Source organism: Equus caballus, chromosome 14 (assembly GCF_041296265.1).
Source record: "Equus caballus isolate H_3958 breed thoroughbred chromosome 14, TB-T2T, whole genome shotgun sequence".
Classification (NCBI taxonomy): Eukaryota; Metazoa; Chordata; class Mammalia; order Perissodactyla; family Equidae; genus Equus; species Equus caballus.
In genome coordinates, this window is record NC_091697.1 from 103,953,647 (window position 1) to 103,971,365 (window position 17,719).

At 46.8% G+C, this 17,719-nt stretch overlaps 1 protein-coding gene across 1 annotated transcript; it reads right to left on the minus strand.

Moving 5' to 3' along the window:
• Positions 1–249: 249 nt before the first annotated feature.
• Positions 250–9,807, minus strand: F2RL1 (F2R like trypsin receptor 1). The gene is made up of 2 exons (XM_023618152.2): positions 9,514–9,807; positions 250–2,585 (listed from the first exon to the last, which is right to left on the minus strand). The coding sequence occupies exons 1-2, from the start codon at positions 9,593–9,595 to the stop codon at positions 1,474–1,476; spliced, it is 1,194 nt and encodes a 397-aa protein (XP_023473920.2). The 5' UTR covers positions 9,596–9,807; the 3' UTR covers positions 250–1,473.
• Between the last annotated feature and the right edge of the window lie 7,912 nt (positions 9,808–17,719).

Genomic DNA, 17,719 nt, shown 5'->3' on the forward strand with positions numbered 1-17,719 from the left:
CGGGGCCAATCTTCCTCAGGGGGGGAAAAAAAAAAAGAAGGTCAACCTATAGATGCAGGCATGGAAAGAATCCTAAAACATAGTTAAATGAAAAACGATTGTCACAGAGCAATATGTACAGTATGGCGGGCCTATGTAAAACATAAAGTGTACGCATCACATCGTTTCTTGTTAGAAGAGTAATGTATTGCTTCCCATCTCCCTCCCCCTCCTGCAAAAACAAGAAACAAAACACACGCAATTCAGAAATAAGTTGTAAAAAAAAAGCCATGTGTTATTTATAAATCATACAATAAAATAATTATTTTAAAAAGTCACAAATACAACAGTTGTATAGTCAGCTTGGATTCAAGTCCCTCTTAAATACATTGCAAATCAATCTATTTCAGTGTTCTTTTCCAAACAGATGTGGTTCAAACCCAGTGAAGTCTTTATAATTTCATACTTAAGCGAATGAAACTGACAATAAATAGTCCAAAAATAATTTTTTTTAAATACTAAACGGTAAATGTTACTCTGAGTTACAAAACAGCATGTTACTCAGACTACCTGAAGATTTCACCAAAGTCAGTAAAAAAGTTACACAACATTTGTATTTCCACATTTAAAATCCTCATTGTGTTTTCCTTGATGTGATAATGACACATACAAAAGCTCAAAGGATTAATAAAGACGTAATTGAAAGTCCTGATAAGTCAATAAACAGATTTCATTACAAGCTGAACATCACAGAGAAACAGAGCCCTTCTTTGATTCTCTTCAACAGCTACTACAGCACATTGTGGAGTGAAAGCAGCTCCCAGCCGAGCGGTTCTCCAGCCTCGGTGTGCCAGAGCATCAGGCAGACTTGTGAACATGCAGGTTCCTGGGCTCTGTTCCCAGACTCTGAGCTCTCATTCCTGAGTCTGACAAACCTGCATTTTTTAACAAGATCCACAATGATTTCGATGAGGGGACCAAGACCCCAACTGACCATTCACATTCTACTGTTCAATCCTAACTCTGCCATTGGTTGGAAACCTGACTCTGGGTACCTCCTTCACCTCTTTAATTTCCTCATCTGTAAAGTCAGTCAACTGAACCGACCATCCCTGAGGGCTCTTAAGCCCTAACAAGGCTGTGATTGACCCCAGATATAAAAGAATTGGAGTTTCAGCTAAGAACTTAGTCTTCATGCCAAGACTAGTTCATGCAAGTCACTGGGTTTCTGTCTTGTCACCACCTTCAGAAAAGTCCGCTTCTATCAGCTCTGTTTCTGGGAGCATCTGAGTAGAGGAATTCTGAAAGTGACATCTATGTGAACTTGGGGGACTTTCCTCATGCAAACAAGGAAGCTTCCAGCAATCCTGAGAGGTGCTGCAGATACCTGGTATGTGGTGGACCTGCTCGGCTAGGAAACAATGGAAACATCCCCATAACACCAAGCAGCCTCCAGATCATCCTGCAAAACTTCTGTGGGAGGAGCTGGACAACTCAGTAGGAGGTTTTCACGCTGGTTGAACTCGAAGAGTAAGAGCTGGACTTCCTGGAGAATTTCTTTGATGTGAGAGATACTTGCATCTGCTTTACTGTACGGACGCTCCGACAAAGGAGAGCGTTCTTTGCATGATTCCTAAAGTCTTGGGAAACAAAGTAATAGACAAAGGGATCGATGCAGCTGTTGAGGGTGGAGAGGCAGAGGGCTGCAATGTACAGGGCATAGACGTGGCTCTGGCTCCAGTTTTTAATCAGGAAATAATGCACCACAAGCAGAAGGTTACTAGGAGTGAAGCAGATCAGGTACATGGCCAGGACGGTGACAATAAGTTTGATGGCTCTCTGCTTCTTCTTTCCCGAGTTTTCATCTACAGTCGAAGATCGAAGTGTTCTGATCATCAGCACATAGGCAGAGGCCGTGAGGAAGGCTGGGAACAGGAAGACCCCGATGGCCAGAGAGAGGAAATAATTGAACATGTCCCCCACCAACACCTCCTTAGGCAAAACATCATGACAGGTGGTGATGTTCAGGGCTGGAATGTAGACGGTCTGCTTCACGACATACAAAGGAATGGTAACCAGCAGAATCAGCAGCCATATTCCCAAAGAGACACCGATGGCGATGTTTGCCTTCTTCCTGGGGTGCACCATGGGGTTCACGATGACCCAGTATCTCTGCACGCTGAGGCAGGTCATGAAGAGAATGGAACAGTACATGTTGCCATAGAAAAAGCCAATGAGTACCTTGCAAAGGGATTCCCCGTAAATCCAGTTGTTGCCATGTATGTGATAGGCAATCTTCAAAGGGAACCAGATAACAGAAAGGAGGTCTGCCAAGGCCAGGTTGGCCATGTAAACCACAGCGGGGTGCCTCTTCCTGGTTCGGAAAAGGAAAACCCACAGGGCCATGCCATTACTTGGCAAACCAATCACAAATACAATTGTGTAGACAAGTGGAAGAAAGACAGTAGTCAGCTTTCCCGTGAGGACGGAGACAGAAAATTCATCCACGGAGAAGCCTGGTTCCACTGTAACTCCTTTCCCGGTGACGTGAGCGGGGCTTTCAGCCTTACCAATGAGGCTCCTTCCTTTAGAGAGTCTATTGGTTCCTGTACAAGAAAGAGAGGGCAGACAAGGTCATTCAGAAATCACCGCTTCAGCAGTAATGCTGGCTTGTTCAAATAAAAGTACTTTAGATAAAGACAGGAGGAACACACAAACCGCTTACAGGGGCTTTCTTTGGGTGATGGGATTATTGGGATTCTTGTCTGGTCTTGTTTGTTTGTTTTTTAGAATAAGCATTTTTTTTTAACTGGAGGGTGGTGGGGTACCTGTGGAATATAACACTGGTTTCTATGAATCTAGGGAAAACTGACAATATTTCCATTTATTTTTACTAACCGTCCACATTCCTTAGTTCCCAACTGTTCTTACAACGACCATCCATCTCACTCTGGCCAGGAGACAGGATCCGCCTGGCCTATCAGTCACTCCCTATCTCACAGGCTGACACAGGGAGAGCCCCAGGAGCACCAGGGACATTCCGTCTCCACCCAGAAGGACTGCCTGAGGCAGGGAGGGACACGCTTGCTTCTGTGTGGGCCTCTTGCAGACGCTCCCATGGAGGCCAGCTGGCAGGCAAGCCTTCTGGTCTTAAGATCACTGATGGCTGGGTACACCAATGACAAATCTGTGTTCTGACTTGCAAGCAAGTACCAAGACAAGCTCTGACAATTTACGCTCCCATCCCCATATCACGAACTAAACTTTTGAAACCACCAACAAATCAGCGGCATACATTCAGTGTTCACAGACCTGCAGAAGAAAGTGAGGGACAAATTGAGGACACTGAAGGATCTTACTTAATTCTGAGGCAGTAGGCCTTCATTGAGCAGAGAAAACAGGGCAAACTGCCAAACAGTATGCCAGGGAGGATGTCAAACCTGCTCAGGAGTTTGTCATCATTTCTCTGCTTAGTCATCACCTTTTCCTCTTCCAGCTTTGCACCCGGGTTCAGCAGGATTACTGCCTCTCCTAGGCCTTTCCTATTAAGAGCTAACAGGGGTTAGCCTGGGTAGACGATTAGAAGGTGTAGAGATCAATACTTTACTTTTCACTTAGTGTTGTGGGGTGAAAGGTGACCCCTAAAAGAGATGTCCATGTCCTGATCCCTAGAATCTATGATCATTATCTTATTTAGAAAAGGGTCTCTGGAGCCAGCCCTCAGGGCCTAGTGGTTAAGTTCGGTGCGCTCTACTTCGGTGGCCCAGGCTTGGTTCCCAATCATGGAACCACATCACTCTTCTGTCAGTAGCCATGCTGGGGCAGGGGCTCACATAGAAGAACTGGAAAGACCTACAACTAGAATATACAACTATGCACTGGGGCTTTGGGGAGGAAAAAAAAAAAGAGAGGAAGATTGGCAACAGATGTTAGCTCAGGGCGAATCTTTCCCAGCCAAAAAAAAAAAAAAAAAGAGCCCTGGAAAAGGGTCTTTGTAGATGTAATTAAGGATCTTGAGATGAGAAGACATCCTGGATTACCCAGGTGGGCCCTAAGTCCAATGACAAGTGTCCTTATAAGAGAAGGCAGAGGGAAACGTGAGAGAGACAGAAGAGAAGACAGAGAGGAGAAAGCAATGTGAAAATGGAGGCAGAGATTGGAGCAAGGCCAAGGACCAAGCCAAGGACCAGAAGCTGGAGGGGGTGAGGAATGATTCTCCCCTTGAGACCTCAGAGGTGCCCACACCTCGAGATCGGACTTCTGGCCTCCAGAACTGTGAGAGAATAAATTTCTGTGGTTTTAAGTCACGTTTGTGGCAATTTGTTACGGCACACGAGACTAACACTTAGGGCAGACCTACCTCGTGTTCCAATTTCTTTAAAATTTTTTTTCAAAGAACAAATTTTTTTTTTAATAAAAATAATATTCCTACATATTACTGTGCTCTTCAAATACTTGACTATAACCTGCAGTAAGAAACATATTCTGTATGGCAACCTCGTTCCAATACATATGTCCATAATGGAAAAAAAAAGTTTCACAAAATAATAGTCACCCTTCTATGCAGGGTACATTCTGATACTTTCTATTGTATTCTATTCCATTCTTATAAAAAGCCAGTCATCACCCTCCTCATTGATTTTGTGACCCACCTATGTGTTTTTCAAAACCAGTTAGCAGGTGACCAATTTTGAAGCACCCCAACAGGACAGCACTTACAGATGGGTGAGCTACTGAAATATTTTAGGGAATACTGAAATATTTTAAGATAAAATTGTACCTGGGTTTATTTCAAAATAATACTGGGATTGGAACCCCGAGACACTGCTGGTGGGAATGTAAAATGGTGCAGTCACTGTGGAAAACAGTCTGGCAGTCCCTCAAATGGCTAAACAGAGTTGCCACACGACCCGGCAATTACACTCCTAAATGTCTACTCAAGACAAAGGAAAACACGTCCACACAAAAACTTGTATGTGAACGTTCAGAGCAGCACCATTCACAAGAGCCCCAAAGTGGAAATACTCCAAATGTCCATCAACTGACGTTGTATATGCACACAACGGAGTATTATTTGGCAATAAAAGGAAATGAAGTACTGACAGGTACTACAACATGGATGAACCTGGAAAAGACTACGCTAAGTAAAAGAAGGCAGTCACAAAGGAACATGTGTTGTCTGATTCCATTTATATTAAATGTCCTGATTAGGCAAATCCAGACGAAAAGTAGATTTGTGGTTGCCAGGAGCTGGGGAATGGGCAGATTGGGGGGTAAAGGCAAAGGGCTGGGGGGTGTTCTTTTGGGGGAATGAAAATATTCTCAAGTTGACTGTGGTGCTGGATATATAACTCTGTGAATAATCTAAAAGTCACTGAATTATGTGGTATGCAAATCATGTCTTAAGAAAGATGCTAAAGAGTCACAAAGAGGAGGGCAGGAATAGGCTGGGGTGTAATTATGGAAGCTGAGCGAGGGGCACATGGGATTCACGATAATATTTTACTTTCATTTGTTTACAATTTTCCATAAAAACAAGCACATGCCAGGTCAGGAAAGTTTATGTAAAGAGAGATCAAAATCTGCTTTAAATAAGACTACTAAAATGTAAAAGGAAAAAAAGAGAAGAAATACCAAAAAAAAAAGAGAGAGAGAGAGAGAAAGGAAGAGAGGGAGAGAGAAAGAAAGAAACATTTCCTGAGAATATTCCAACATACAATCGTGACTGGTCTCAGTCAAAAATACTGTTCATGTTAACTGTGCTTGTTGTAGCAGCCGCAGTGCACACAAGCAGCATGCTGCTTACGTTTTAAGATATGACACTGAGAAATGTCGAGATGCTGCTCAAAGGAGCCTGAAGCCCTGTCAGCAGAGCACCTAGACTTTCCCCCCTACAGTGTCCTATACCACTCACAGAACTCGCCTAGGACCAGTGCTGTCCTGGTTCCCAACTGTCTAACCAGGTAGCATCATTCCTATTTCATAGGGTGGAGAAGAAAGTAAAGGCACATATGAAGTTTAACACATATAAAGTATCTGGCTGCAAAAGCATCCCCATTTGGGGGCTGTAATAGACAATACTGCCCAAGTACCAAGAATACACACACCCACAGATGCTCAAAGCAGCACCCCTTGCCCCAATTACAAACAGGAAAGAGGCACTGTTCCCCAGCCCCCATTCCTAACTTACCCCCTCCCCAGCACAGTCCCTAGCATTCATAGGAGACGCTACACCATTCAATAAATATCAAAATGGAAAGATAGTCACAACATACTGGCACGGACCTAGCACTGCTCATCAAGCCATGCTGTGGCAGCATCCCACATAAAATAGAGGAAGATTGGCACCGAGTTTAGCTCAGGGCCAATCTTCCTCACACACACACAAAAAATTGTTAAGACAACGTACAGTACGGTCCTTCTAATGTTATAAAATATATATTTGTGCAGAGAGGTCTGTTAAGATTGCAGGGGGCAGAGAATGGGGAATTTCATTTTTTCAGACCCTTCTAATTTGTACAATTTTGAAAAAAAGTACGTAAAACTTTTAATTTTAAAAACACCACTTGTCCTTTGTTATTTTAAGTATCTTCCCGCAGCCGACGGAACCCACCAACTCTACTGTGGAGCCGAGTATTTTTGTGTTAACTCTCTACTGGTATCCTCTTCTCTACTCTCCCCTCACCCCCAGCTTTCTTGTGCTCCTGACCTTTGGGAGCACAGACTGAAAAATAAAAAGCTTCAGTGGCTGGCCCCCTCCCTGGGTACACTTCGTCATTGTCATGGGTTCTTTCAGGAGGACTGTTTTCCTCTCAACACTTGCCCAGCTAATAAAGCTATAAGAAAGTCAAACACAGACTCCACTAAGACATCACCAACGAGGTTAATTAGTAACTACAGGACAAGCAAGGGGACCCAATACAAATTGAAAGTCCCATCTTCATGTTCGCTACAGTGTTCTCTCTTATCAAAAAAACACTGGAAATATCCTCTTGTGTCCATCAACAGAGGACCAATCTAAAAATTATGATACATCCTCCTATAACATATTTTAGAGTCATTAAAAGTGTTTTATATTTACTGACATGCTACTGATGTTTATATAATCCCAAACTTATATAAAAAGATTTTCTGGATTTTTCAACAGATATTCTACGCACGGATTATGAAAGCATGGGAGAGGATACAGATCAAAATGTTAGCAGGGGTTACTTTGGGTACTGAGGTGATTTGTTTAAACTCCCCCCTCCTCCCTTTTTCGGCTTATTTTTCCTCTGTAGTGATCACATATCACTTGTATAATTAAAAACCAATTACAAAGAGAACAGAAATTTCAGTCTCCAAAAGAAAAATGGAATGACGGCATCACTGGGGGCCTCCCTGGCCTGTGACACAGTAGAAAGACAGAAGTACCTGAAACAAGCTGACTTAAGTGCCAAATGGCCATGGATCTGTGAGGTCACTGGGCAAGTGCCCTCAGTTCATTCTTCAGTTGGTGTTTACTGAGGTCCTTTAGATAACGAGACTGTGCTGGACCGAGACGATGGCGAAGACACCAGGGCCCCTGGCCTCCCAGACTATATCATCCAGTGGGGAGACCGAGTAACACATTTACACCAACAATTATCAATTACTGTTGCGATGGGAAAGAAAGCAGGGGCCATGAGGAGTGTTTTCCTTGCCCGGCACCAATTCAACGGCCCGTCTGTAAAATGAGGCAGTTGTACTCCAGGCTGAGGTTCCTGCCATGAGACAGTCTTTTGGGGTGAGACCTTTGGGAAGAAAAATCAAACCAAATATCTGCCCTGTAGCAAACTGAGGGGCACTCCTGGGCGTCAGGCTGAAAGGGGAGGAGCAAAACGGCGCCGAGGGGCAGACGAACTCTGGTGATGCCGGATTTCTTAAAATCAACCTAGTTTCAAGCTGGGAGGAAGCTCCATCTACCTCAAGTCTCACCATGACTTAGCCAACCCTTTAGTAAAGTTAACAGCAAAGGAATACAAGTCTGCAGAGAGAGAGAAAACCCAAGGTGCAATGTTACATAGTTCTGGTTAACAAGTAATTTGATTTTTTTGCTGTTAAATCAAGCTCACCTCATACCCCAGGAATCGCCCCAGCCCCGGCTCCTCACTTTGTAAATAAACAAGAACAATCCGAGTACTCAGGGCTGGCTTCCTACAGGAATCGTCTGAATCCTAAAAGCGTTCAATCACCTACACCCACACAATTTTTTAACGCTGTTTGCACATGCTAAGTTTTGCTGCTGAATTTTACGTTTCCAACTTTAAAAGAGAAAGGCAAATGGAGAAGTGTTCACCAGTTTCAATACTTTCCGGAAATAAATGCCTTTTCTGATGCTGACCAACAAAATGTATACAGTGGTGCTGTTTTCAAGCATACAGCATAACAGCCTATTCTCTAACTCCAGGGGCAAAAGAATCATATTCGTCGATCCAATTCAAATTCCCAGTGATGCGCTCTTTTTACGATATCTTTATGAAGAGGATAAAAGTGAGAAACTGCCTTTTACAGCAGGTCTGCAAATCTCGCATGGAAATTAAAACTTCCCTTTTAAGGCCACCGTGGCTGCCCCAAACCGCGGGGGGTCGGTTAGCATCACAGAAGCGCGATGCCGGACCAAACCTCCTCCACGCCCCCAGAGGCCTGCTCAGGCCCGGCAGGTTCCATCCCGGCAGGGCAGGTTCGAGCACCCCCGGGGCAGCCGCCCGCGCATCTGGCACCGCGCACAAGCCGGCCCCCGCCCGGGTCTGCGCCCGGGGCTGACGGCCTCCGGCCTACACACCTGAGTGGCTGCCAGCGCACGCTCCCTGTGCTGTGCAAGGGCCCGAACCCCAGGGCCCTAAGGTCACCCGGTCGAATGCGAGGCAGGGTCCAAGAAGTTCCATTCGAAAACCCGCGTAACGCCCAACTGCGGGCCTAGAACTCGAGGCCGAGCGCGCGTTTCCCCGAGAAGCCAGCGGGCCGCCCCTCCACCACGCCAGGGGAGCTGCGGGCCCCGGCCGGGTCGCGAACGCCGTGGGCCGACCCCAAAGAGGGGTCTCGCAGGTAGAAGGGGTCGCAAAAAGCGAGGTAGAAGGTTCCAGGCGCGGACTCCCACCCACTCCACCCCGCCCCGGAGCCATCGCCTCGCTAACTGCAGAGGTCCCGCGGGGCCAGCCCGGAGGACGTCGCCAGGGTGCCTGAAAAGCTCCTTAATGACTCGGTGTTTGCAAAGAAACCACCCCGGGGTAGGGGGAGGCTGAGCCCTCCCGGGACTCGCGAGCTCTCCGTTCCCTCCTCTTCCTCTCCGCCGACTTCTGCCTCCTGCGGCTGTCCCAGCTGGATGCTCCCCGGCGCAGGGAGCCCCCAGCAAAGCCGCCGAGCGGAGGCTGCGGGTTGCAGCGAGGCGGTGGCGGCGGCGGCAGCAGAACACCCTTCGCGCACCTGCCCCGCCTCCACCTCCTGCCAGTGGTGCCCGGGTCCCCGGGCCCCCGCTCCCTGGTGGCACGAGACCCCCTAGGCCAAGTTCCTCACCTGGGAGGGTGCGATTGCAGGAGGCAGAGGCCGCCAGCAGGATGGCGACCCCCAGCAGCCACGCTGCGCTCGGGCGTCGCATCCTTCCAGCAGCCCCGACGCCCGACGGGCGCGCACTTCGCCGCCACCGATCCGAAACTCAGAGTGCTCTCGCCGCGGAGACAGAGCCACCCTCCCACCCGCCCCTATTTGGAGCCTCTGCGGTCGCCTCCCCAGAGTCGCACAAGTTTCAGTGAAACCCGAGCCGCTCGACGCACCTGCGCGAGGCCTCGCCCCTGGGCGGGCCCCCCCCCCGCGAGGCCCCGCCCCCTCGACCAGCCGGGGCTCGGGCCCCGCCCCCCGCCACCAAGCTGGGCGCCCGCGCCGGGCCTCCAGGCTCCGGGCGCCCAGCTGCTTCCCCGAGGCTGCGGGAGCCGCCCGAGGGCGGGGTTGGGCGGGTCAAGTGGCTGTGTTGGAATGCAAATGTCAGGGGAGCTCGGATCTCAGGGTCATCCTGGCGTGGGCAACGCCTAGAACTACCTTTCACCTTTAACTGCTCCTGGGGAGTCAGTGTCTTCCATCGCCCTCCCTGCCTTTTCCCATGTGGCCAAAAGCCAGACTCAGGCTCACTGCGCTTATCGTCGTAATCGGTAGAGGCTTCCCGGTGTAATGGGCACTGTGGGATGAGGGGGCAGTTTGTAATCTGCAGAGGCAGATAGACAGCTGCGGGCACCAACGGTGGGGAGCAGGGGTCTGGGATTCAGTTTCTGCTCTGCTGGTAACTAGCTGCGACCTCGAACAAACCTCCTCACCCCCTTCTAGGCCCATTTCCTCGTCTGCGAGGCGGCGGGGAGAAAACAGTGGGAACAGTTAAGTTCCAAGAGCTCATGATTTAGGAGCCTTGTCCAGTTTAATCCCTACGACAGCGCGCGCTGTAAGTATGATTATTATTCCCATTTTACAGACGAGGAAATGGAGCTCAGAAAGGTTGGATAAATTGCCCACAGTCACATGGTTTATAGACACTGTTTGTAAATGTTCACCACATTTAAACTTTAGTCTGTGATTGCCACTTTCTTCTGTCAGTCACTGCGCTACAAACGCTTCCACCGAGGTCTCCTCGGCTTTGGGATCCCATAGTCTAAAGACACTGAGACCGGACAGGGTGCATGGGGCCTTCAGGATATTGGTAATGTCTTCCTTTTTACTTGCTTTAAAAAGGTAAAATAAAGTTTACTGTTATCCATTTAAACTTTGGGTGGTGGAGGAGCAGAAAAAAGACAGGGTGTTGTCTTCAGATATTTGAAGGATTAGCGTGTAGAAGGTAGACGCTTTCTGAGTAGCTCCAGAGCAGAAATAGGTGGAAGCCACAGCGGCAGGCTGATTTGGCTCAATGTAGAAACAGATTTCTAACACGTCCCTCTGGCCGCAGGCCTGAGGGCTGCCTGGTGAGGGTGAGGCCCACATCGCTGCAGGGCTTGCGGCAAAGGACCAGGGCATCTGTCGGGCATATTGGAGAGGGAGTTCCCTCCCAGGCTCAGGGCCCAGACTGGGTAAGTCCAGATAGGCTCCTGATGGACTTGAGCCCTGAGAGCCCATGATTCTCTCCAGAAGACCAGAGTTGGGTGAGTCAGTTACAGGAGACCATCATCAATTTTTGAACAACCAAAAACTGAATGGCCACAATCTTGGTTGGGCCTGTGAGTTTCTAAGATGGAGCCTACAGCTGATAAAGGCCCTGTGTCCTGTGTGTGACCTCTTGCTGAACCCACCATGGGGCCAATTAACAGAACTAATGTGGGTTCCAGATAATTCAGGCAGATGAAATTGGGTAAAATGTCGTGGTAGCCAGTTGTTTCAACCATATCCCCAATAAGACATTTCCCGAAAGTTACCTAAGGGGGTGGTTAGCGTTCTGCCTCTTCCCTCTGCCCTGTCAGAGGGGCTCGCAGGAGCAGGGAAATCACTGGTTGAAAAGGAAGAGAAGCAAATGGCCCTAAAGAGGCCATGAGAATGGAGTACTTGCTCCCTGAATAAGAGGAATGGACTGCCCCCCCCACACACACACTGACAAGAATGGGCAGGGAAAGCTGTCCACTGAATGAGACAATTCTCTTTAATGGCCGCCTTTCAGTAGATCCATCTCTTAGAAAGCTCTCATTGCCATCTCTCCAGTGAGTTCTTTTGGGAATGTGCAAAGAGCTCAGCCTCTGAAATCATGTAACCCTATGGGCAAATTCTGGCTTCTCCCCTTGCTAATATCTGTGTGACCCTGGAGAAATTACTTACCCTCTCTAAGCTTTAGGTTCCTTACCTATAAAATGGAGTTAATAATTTTTTAGTTTAAAGGTGTCTGAGGATAAAATAAATTGTGACTGTGTTTGATGCATGATAGAAGCTCAGCAAACATTCTATTTGTTTCCTTCCTTTCTCTCAGAAGTCTTCACACCCCTCACCTGCACCCCAGCTCTCGGGGTGCCACCTCCCAGGCCCAGATGCCTCAGCCGATGCCCACGTTTCCTCCCAGGAAAGGCTGACTTCTAGAAATAGCACTGGGGACTTTCTCATCCTGTCCAGTGACAGTTTGCCCAATGGGGATCAGGTCACTCCTGAGGGTCCCTCACTAGGGAAGATACTCAGTCCCAATTATGTCTCTTTGATCTTTCCAAGCCTCTGTTTCATTATCTGTAATCTATTACTATGACATCTATAATCTGGGAATGATGACACTGTCATACCTTTCTTGTAGGGTGGCTGTGAAGATTCAGGTTGCTAAATGCTCATTTAGCTCTTAGCATGGTTCCTGGTATTTGGTAGGTACTCAAGAAATGCATCTACTACAGAATGACTGCCCCAAGGAGAATCTTCTTTTCAGAGAACAAGGCACCAAGGTCCAGCTGTTTTCCACTTACATTTTTCACTGGTATCTTATGGAAATATGTCCTAAAGCACCAAAATTTCCAAGAAAATATTTTACTGAACGATGCTATGAGTTCCTTATCCCAAGAATGTGGTTTCTCCCAGCAGCTTGACTAAATGAACGACATTCCTTTGAGTGAGTTGGCAGCTGTCTTCCTGTGACAGTATTTGTTCTTTAGATGTGGGTGACTCCTTTGCCCTGAAGGGCCTGCGGTGTTGTGTGGCTCTGTGGAACAGAACAGCAAAAGGACCCCGGCCACTTCCAGACAGCCTGGCCTCTGGCGATTGGGAAATTTGTTCAGTGTCCCACCCTCTACAATTCCAAGGAAAATAAAGTAGGAACCGGGGTAGGCCAGACACTGCGGGGGAAGGCATTTCAGTCAATCAATTCTACAATCATTTATCATATTCGTCAAACTCTTTCTGGAGGAGCAAAGACGCAGTGCCTGCACTCTTGGGTCCTGGTCAAATACATTCATTCGGTCACTCTTTCACTGCGTAAACACTCTGGAAGAGGTGAGCAGTGACCTTCACGTGGTGAAACCTTTGGTCAATTCTCAGTCTTCACATTATTCAACCTGACTGTGGGATTTGACAATTAATCTCTCTCTCCTTGAATGCTGTGTTCACTTGGCCTCCAGGACCACTCTTGTCTTGATTCTCCTCCTACCTCACTGGCAACTCAGAAGGGGTGGGTTCTTTTCTGCTCTCACCTGCCTTCCTGAATTCTACACCCTGGAGTGCCCCAGGTTTGTCCTTGGACTTCTTTTCTTGGCAATGTTGATTCATTTCCTTTGGTGATCTAATCCAGTCTTGTGGTTTTAAATACTATCTATATGATAACAACTCCCAAATTTGTATTTCTATCCCAGATCGCTCCATTCCAGACACATAACATCCAACCAGCTACTCAACATCTCCACTTGCACGAGACTACAGGCGTGTCAAGCATAAGTCCAAAACTAAATTCCGGATTCACCCCACCTCTCTCATAGTCTTCTTCTCTCTTTAGATTGCAACACCATCAGGCCAGTTCCTCAGATCGAAAATCTTGGAGTCATTCTTGCCTTCTTTCTCTTATATTCCACATCTAATCCATTAGTAAATCCTACTTTGAAAATATATCCAAAATACTGCCATGGTCCAAGTTACCATTGTCTTTTGCCTCGATTATTACAATAGCCTTGTGACTTGTCTCCCTCCTTTTGGCCATGACCCTCTGCACAGTCTTCTCTTAATATAATGGTCAGAGTGAACCTGTTAAAATGTGCATCCGATGAGATCACTTCTATTTTTAAAATACTGACATAGCTCCCCACTTCCCTCTGAGTACAAACCACAGTCCACACACACACAACGTCCTGGACTTCATCTCCTCTGCTGCCCTCACTCATTCTGCTCCAGCCACGCACCCTCCTCGCCACTCCTCTGCGCTTGCTGTCCTTTGCCTGGAATGCTTTTGCCTCCAACACCTGCACAGCTTCAGTCCTCACTCCTTCTGGCATTTGCTAAAATGCTATCTTCTCAGTGGGGCTTTCTAAGGACTCCTTATTTAAAACTATGCCCCCACCCTGTACTCCCCATTCTTCCTCCCTGCTTTATTTTCCTCGATGGCATGTATCTCCAGTATCGATATTCCACATGTATTTATTTATTATTTAGCTCCCCTATTGCAACGTAAGCTTCAGGAGTACAGAGATTTTTTTTTTTAGTTTGGCATTTTTTAAAGGATTTATAAAGTGACACAACCCAAAGCTGGCAGCTGCCTCTTACACACTCATCTCTTTAATGTTGTTATTATTTAAGTCCCACTTTAAATCCCTTTTCTTAAAACATTGGAAGGCAAATGTCTAAAACACTAAAAAGTCAACCTTTCAAATGGAGAGGAGAGGGGTTTTTATCTGTTTGGTCCACTACTGTATTCCCAGTGCTGGAACAGTGCCTAGCACAGAGAGTGAGCTGGACAAATAATGTGACTGGGTGAGTTTTCATAGCTTGTACCTACCATCTTTCACCCACTCTGCTAGAAGCTAGGACTGCAAAGATCCACATCTCTGCCTCCGTTGAGCTGATGACCAAATGTAAACAGAGACGCAGGAATAAGTCAGATCTTGGGGGTGGGGGTCGTAAGTGATGCATCTTTGAAGGCTGTGATCACAGGGAGGAAGAATGACTTCTGCCTGGGGGAGTCAGGAGAGGCTTCCTAAAGGAGGGGGCATCTGAAGAGGGCCTTGAAGGATGAATAGTGCGCCAGTTGGATTATTTAAGGATAAGCTAGCTGCTACAACAGCTGAATCTCCAAATCGTAGTGATGCACTGGAATAGATGTTTATTTCTTACTCACTTAAAGCCAAGTCCAAGGCTAAGTTTGGTGGGAGGCTCTCCTCCAAGTGGGGATAAATGAGCCAGGCCTCTCTCCTCTTGGGGCTCTGCCATCTTCAACTCATGGCTTCCAAGGTTGCCGCAGAAGGACAAGAGCAGGAAGAACTGTGTGGATCAGATTTCCACAGCCTTGGCCTGAAAGTGGTACCCAATCCTTTCTATATTCCATTGCCCAGAACTCAGTCACATGGCCACAGCTCACTGCAAGGGAGGCTGTGTGCCCAGGAGGAAGAGAAAGGAGTCCAGTGGACAGCTAACCAGTCTCTGTTATTCCAGGCATAATGGAGTAGGGATAGACTCCAGAGAGAAAGAAGAGTACGAAAGTTTGGTGTGTTTGGGGAGAGCTGTATGGTGGCAACTCAGAGTGTGTGAAAGAGAGTAGCTAGCGATGAAGCTAGAAATGCAGGCAAGACACCTGTGAAGGGCTTGTGTTTACCATGAAAAAGACTTTGGACTTCAATCCTGAGGGCACTGAAGGTGAACCATCCATTCTCAACCCTATCTTCACATCACTGAGATTGGCAGGGTGGCCTTTCTGGGACTACAAGAAAAGCCTAAATCAGGTAGGAGTTGCAGTTGGACGAAATAAAGAGAGGAAAATGGGAGGAGAGGAGAGATACACTCCAACCACAAGTGCTGCCTCAGTGAGCGGCTCAGCCCCGCCCATCAACCGGTCCCATCTTTCTGATCGCCCTGTGGCATAATGACTATTCTCCACGCCTCGCCCCCATCATGTGCTTATTTCATTAGGTAATCCCTGGCACGGATACCATCTCCTGACTCTTCGTGAGGTGTGGGGTGCCAGTTCTGCTCCCCACAGCATTCTTCTTCATCAAGGTGACACTGCGCTTCATTTCCCATGACATCATGACTAACTGTCTGTATGCCTCTCAGGACGCATTGCCCAACCACACTTCCAGCCTGTTTTGAAAGTCTTCTTAACTCTTTTCCCTTAGAAATATTTCCCCCAATTGTTTGAATGGTAGAAACAAAAAATCTAAAGTTAATTAAAGCTTAGACAGTAGTTGGTCATGAATGCCTGAAATTATCATTTGAAATTATTTCTTTGGGTCCAGAAAGCCTTTGGATAGCTGAGAGACCTCCGTTTCAATCTTTGGCTACCATCCGGACCCCTCCGCTCCACCACTGACAAGTCGAGATGCTGGGCGAGTGAGGCACCCCTCGGGGCCTCCCTTCTCACACCAAAGGGCCTCTAAGGACCTTGCCAGCTCTAATGTATGAGCTGAAGTAAACTAACATCTCAGAGAGATGAGTTGAGAGCGTGGGGAGTGAGGCCTTCCAGGAGAGTGGAGCACGGGTGGGTGGCTCCGGGCTCACTGTGGGGCGGGACGTGGTCCCAGAGACAGACTCTGCCACCTTGCTCCTCTGCAGAGGGTCTCAGGGTCTGAAGGGAGTCAGAGCCCACCTGATCTAACCACTAGGGTGAAACCACCAGCCCAATTCAAAGAAGCCTAAATGCTGACTTTTCTTGTAAAATGAATCCCAACATCCTCTTTAGATAAGAGGCAAAAAAAAAAAAAAAAAAGACATTTCAATCCAGAATATAGTTATTTTCCAATTCGGTTGCTCATAGGCCAGTTGTTCCCTCTTCTCTGCTTCCAGTCTTGACCACAAGCTCCACTTGCCACTGGCGGTGTTTCCTGAGTGGCTTATTCTTACAGTCTCATCTAAAGAAGCGTCTCTCTTTTCTCATTACAAATGCAACACACGCTTATTAAGTTTATTGTAAAAAAAACTGGAAAGTATGAAATAGAAGGACGGAAGGCAGGGGAGGGAAAGAGGGAGAGAGGAAGGAAGGAAGAGATAGATAAAGCTAGCTAGAGAGGAAGGACGGATCCAGAGATAACTACTGGTAACAGTTTGAATTGCCTTTCTAATTAGAGCTATCTTTTAAACAATCAGATTGAGATCACATTGCATAACTGTTTTGTTACTTAGTTTTCCCCACTGAACAATGTAGCCAACATTTCCCCAGATTCTTAAATATTCTTCCATAGCATCATTTAAATGGATCGATCTTCTCCGTAGATCTCAATTTATTTAACCTGCTGTAGAATATTCAGATTATTTCAGGGTTTTGTTGTTGTGTTTTAGATAACATAGAGGTAAACACATCCTGATATACATGTTTCTTTCTGTAGTCGCAGACTATTTCTTTAGGAAAAAATATTTCTAGAGATGGGTGGATTTGCTACATCAAAAATTCTGATAATTCTAAAAGCTTTTAGATGATTATCATCAAACTGCCCTTCAGAAGCGATGCACTAGTTTCTAGTCCCATCCGCAGTGTGTGTCCGTTTCTTCACATCTTCACCAACATTGAGTGTTACTGTTTTTAAAAATCTTTACTAACTTGAAAATTCTACCCTAATCTTAATCTTTACTGACTCAACAGTAGACCAGGGAAAAGGATTTTTCGTGGAGAAAAGTTGTGATTCTAAAGCCTAATCTAAGCACATCCTCAGGAAATATCTGTGTGAGTGCTAGGCAGATCTCTTTCGGCAGAGTTATTTTAGTCTAGCGGATACATTGCTGGAGTAGGAGGCCCACCTCAGAGTCCTTTGAAGTTACCAGCTATGGGACAGCAAGCAAATTGTGAGGCTGCTCAGTGCCAGGTTTCTTTTAGTGAAATGGTGAGATTAACACTCAGGCTGTTCAGCTCACAGGGTGGTTGCGAAGATGAAGTAAGAAAATGTGCATAGAAGTCCTTTGGAAACCATGACAACACTACACAAATACGGGGGAGTGTTAATGTTGCTGTCACTATCACAGTGAAAGATCATATTATAGCTGATCTTACATATATCAAAGTACTGTTTTTAGACACAGCATCCCATAGTCCATAGTCAACTAAAGGTTTTCCCTCTGCACCCCAGCAGGATTAGAGCATCACCCTGGCGATCTG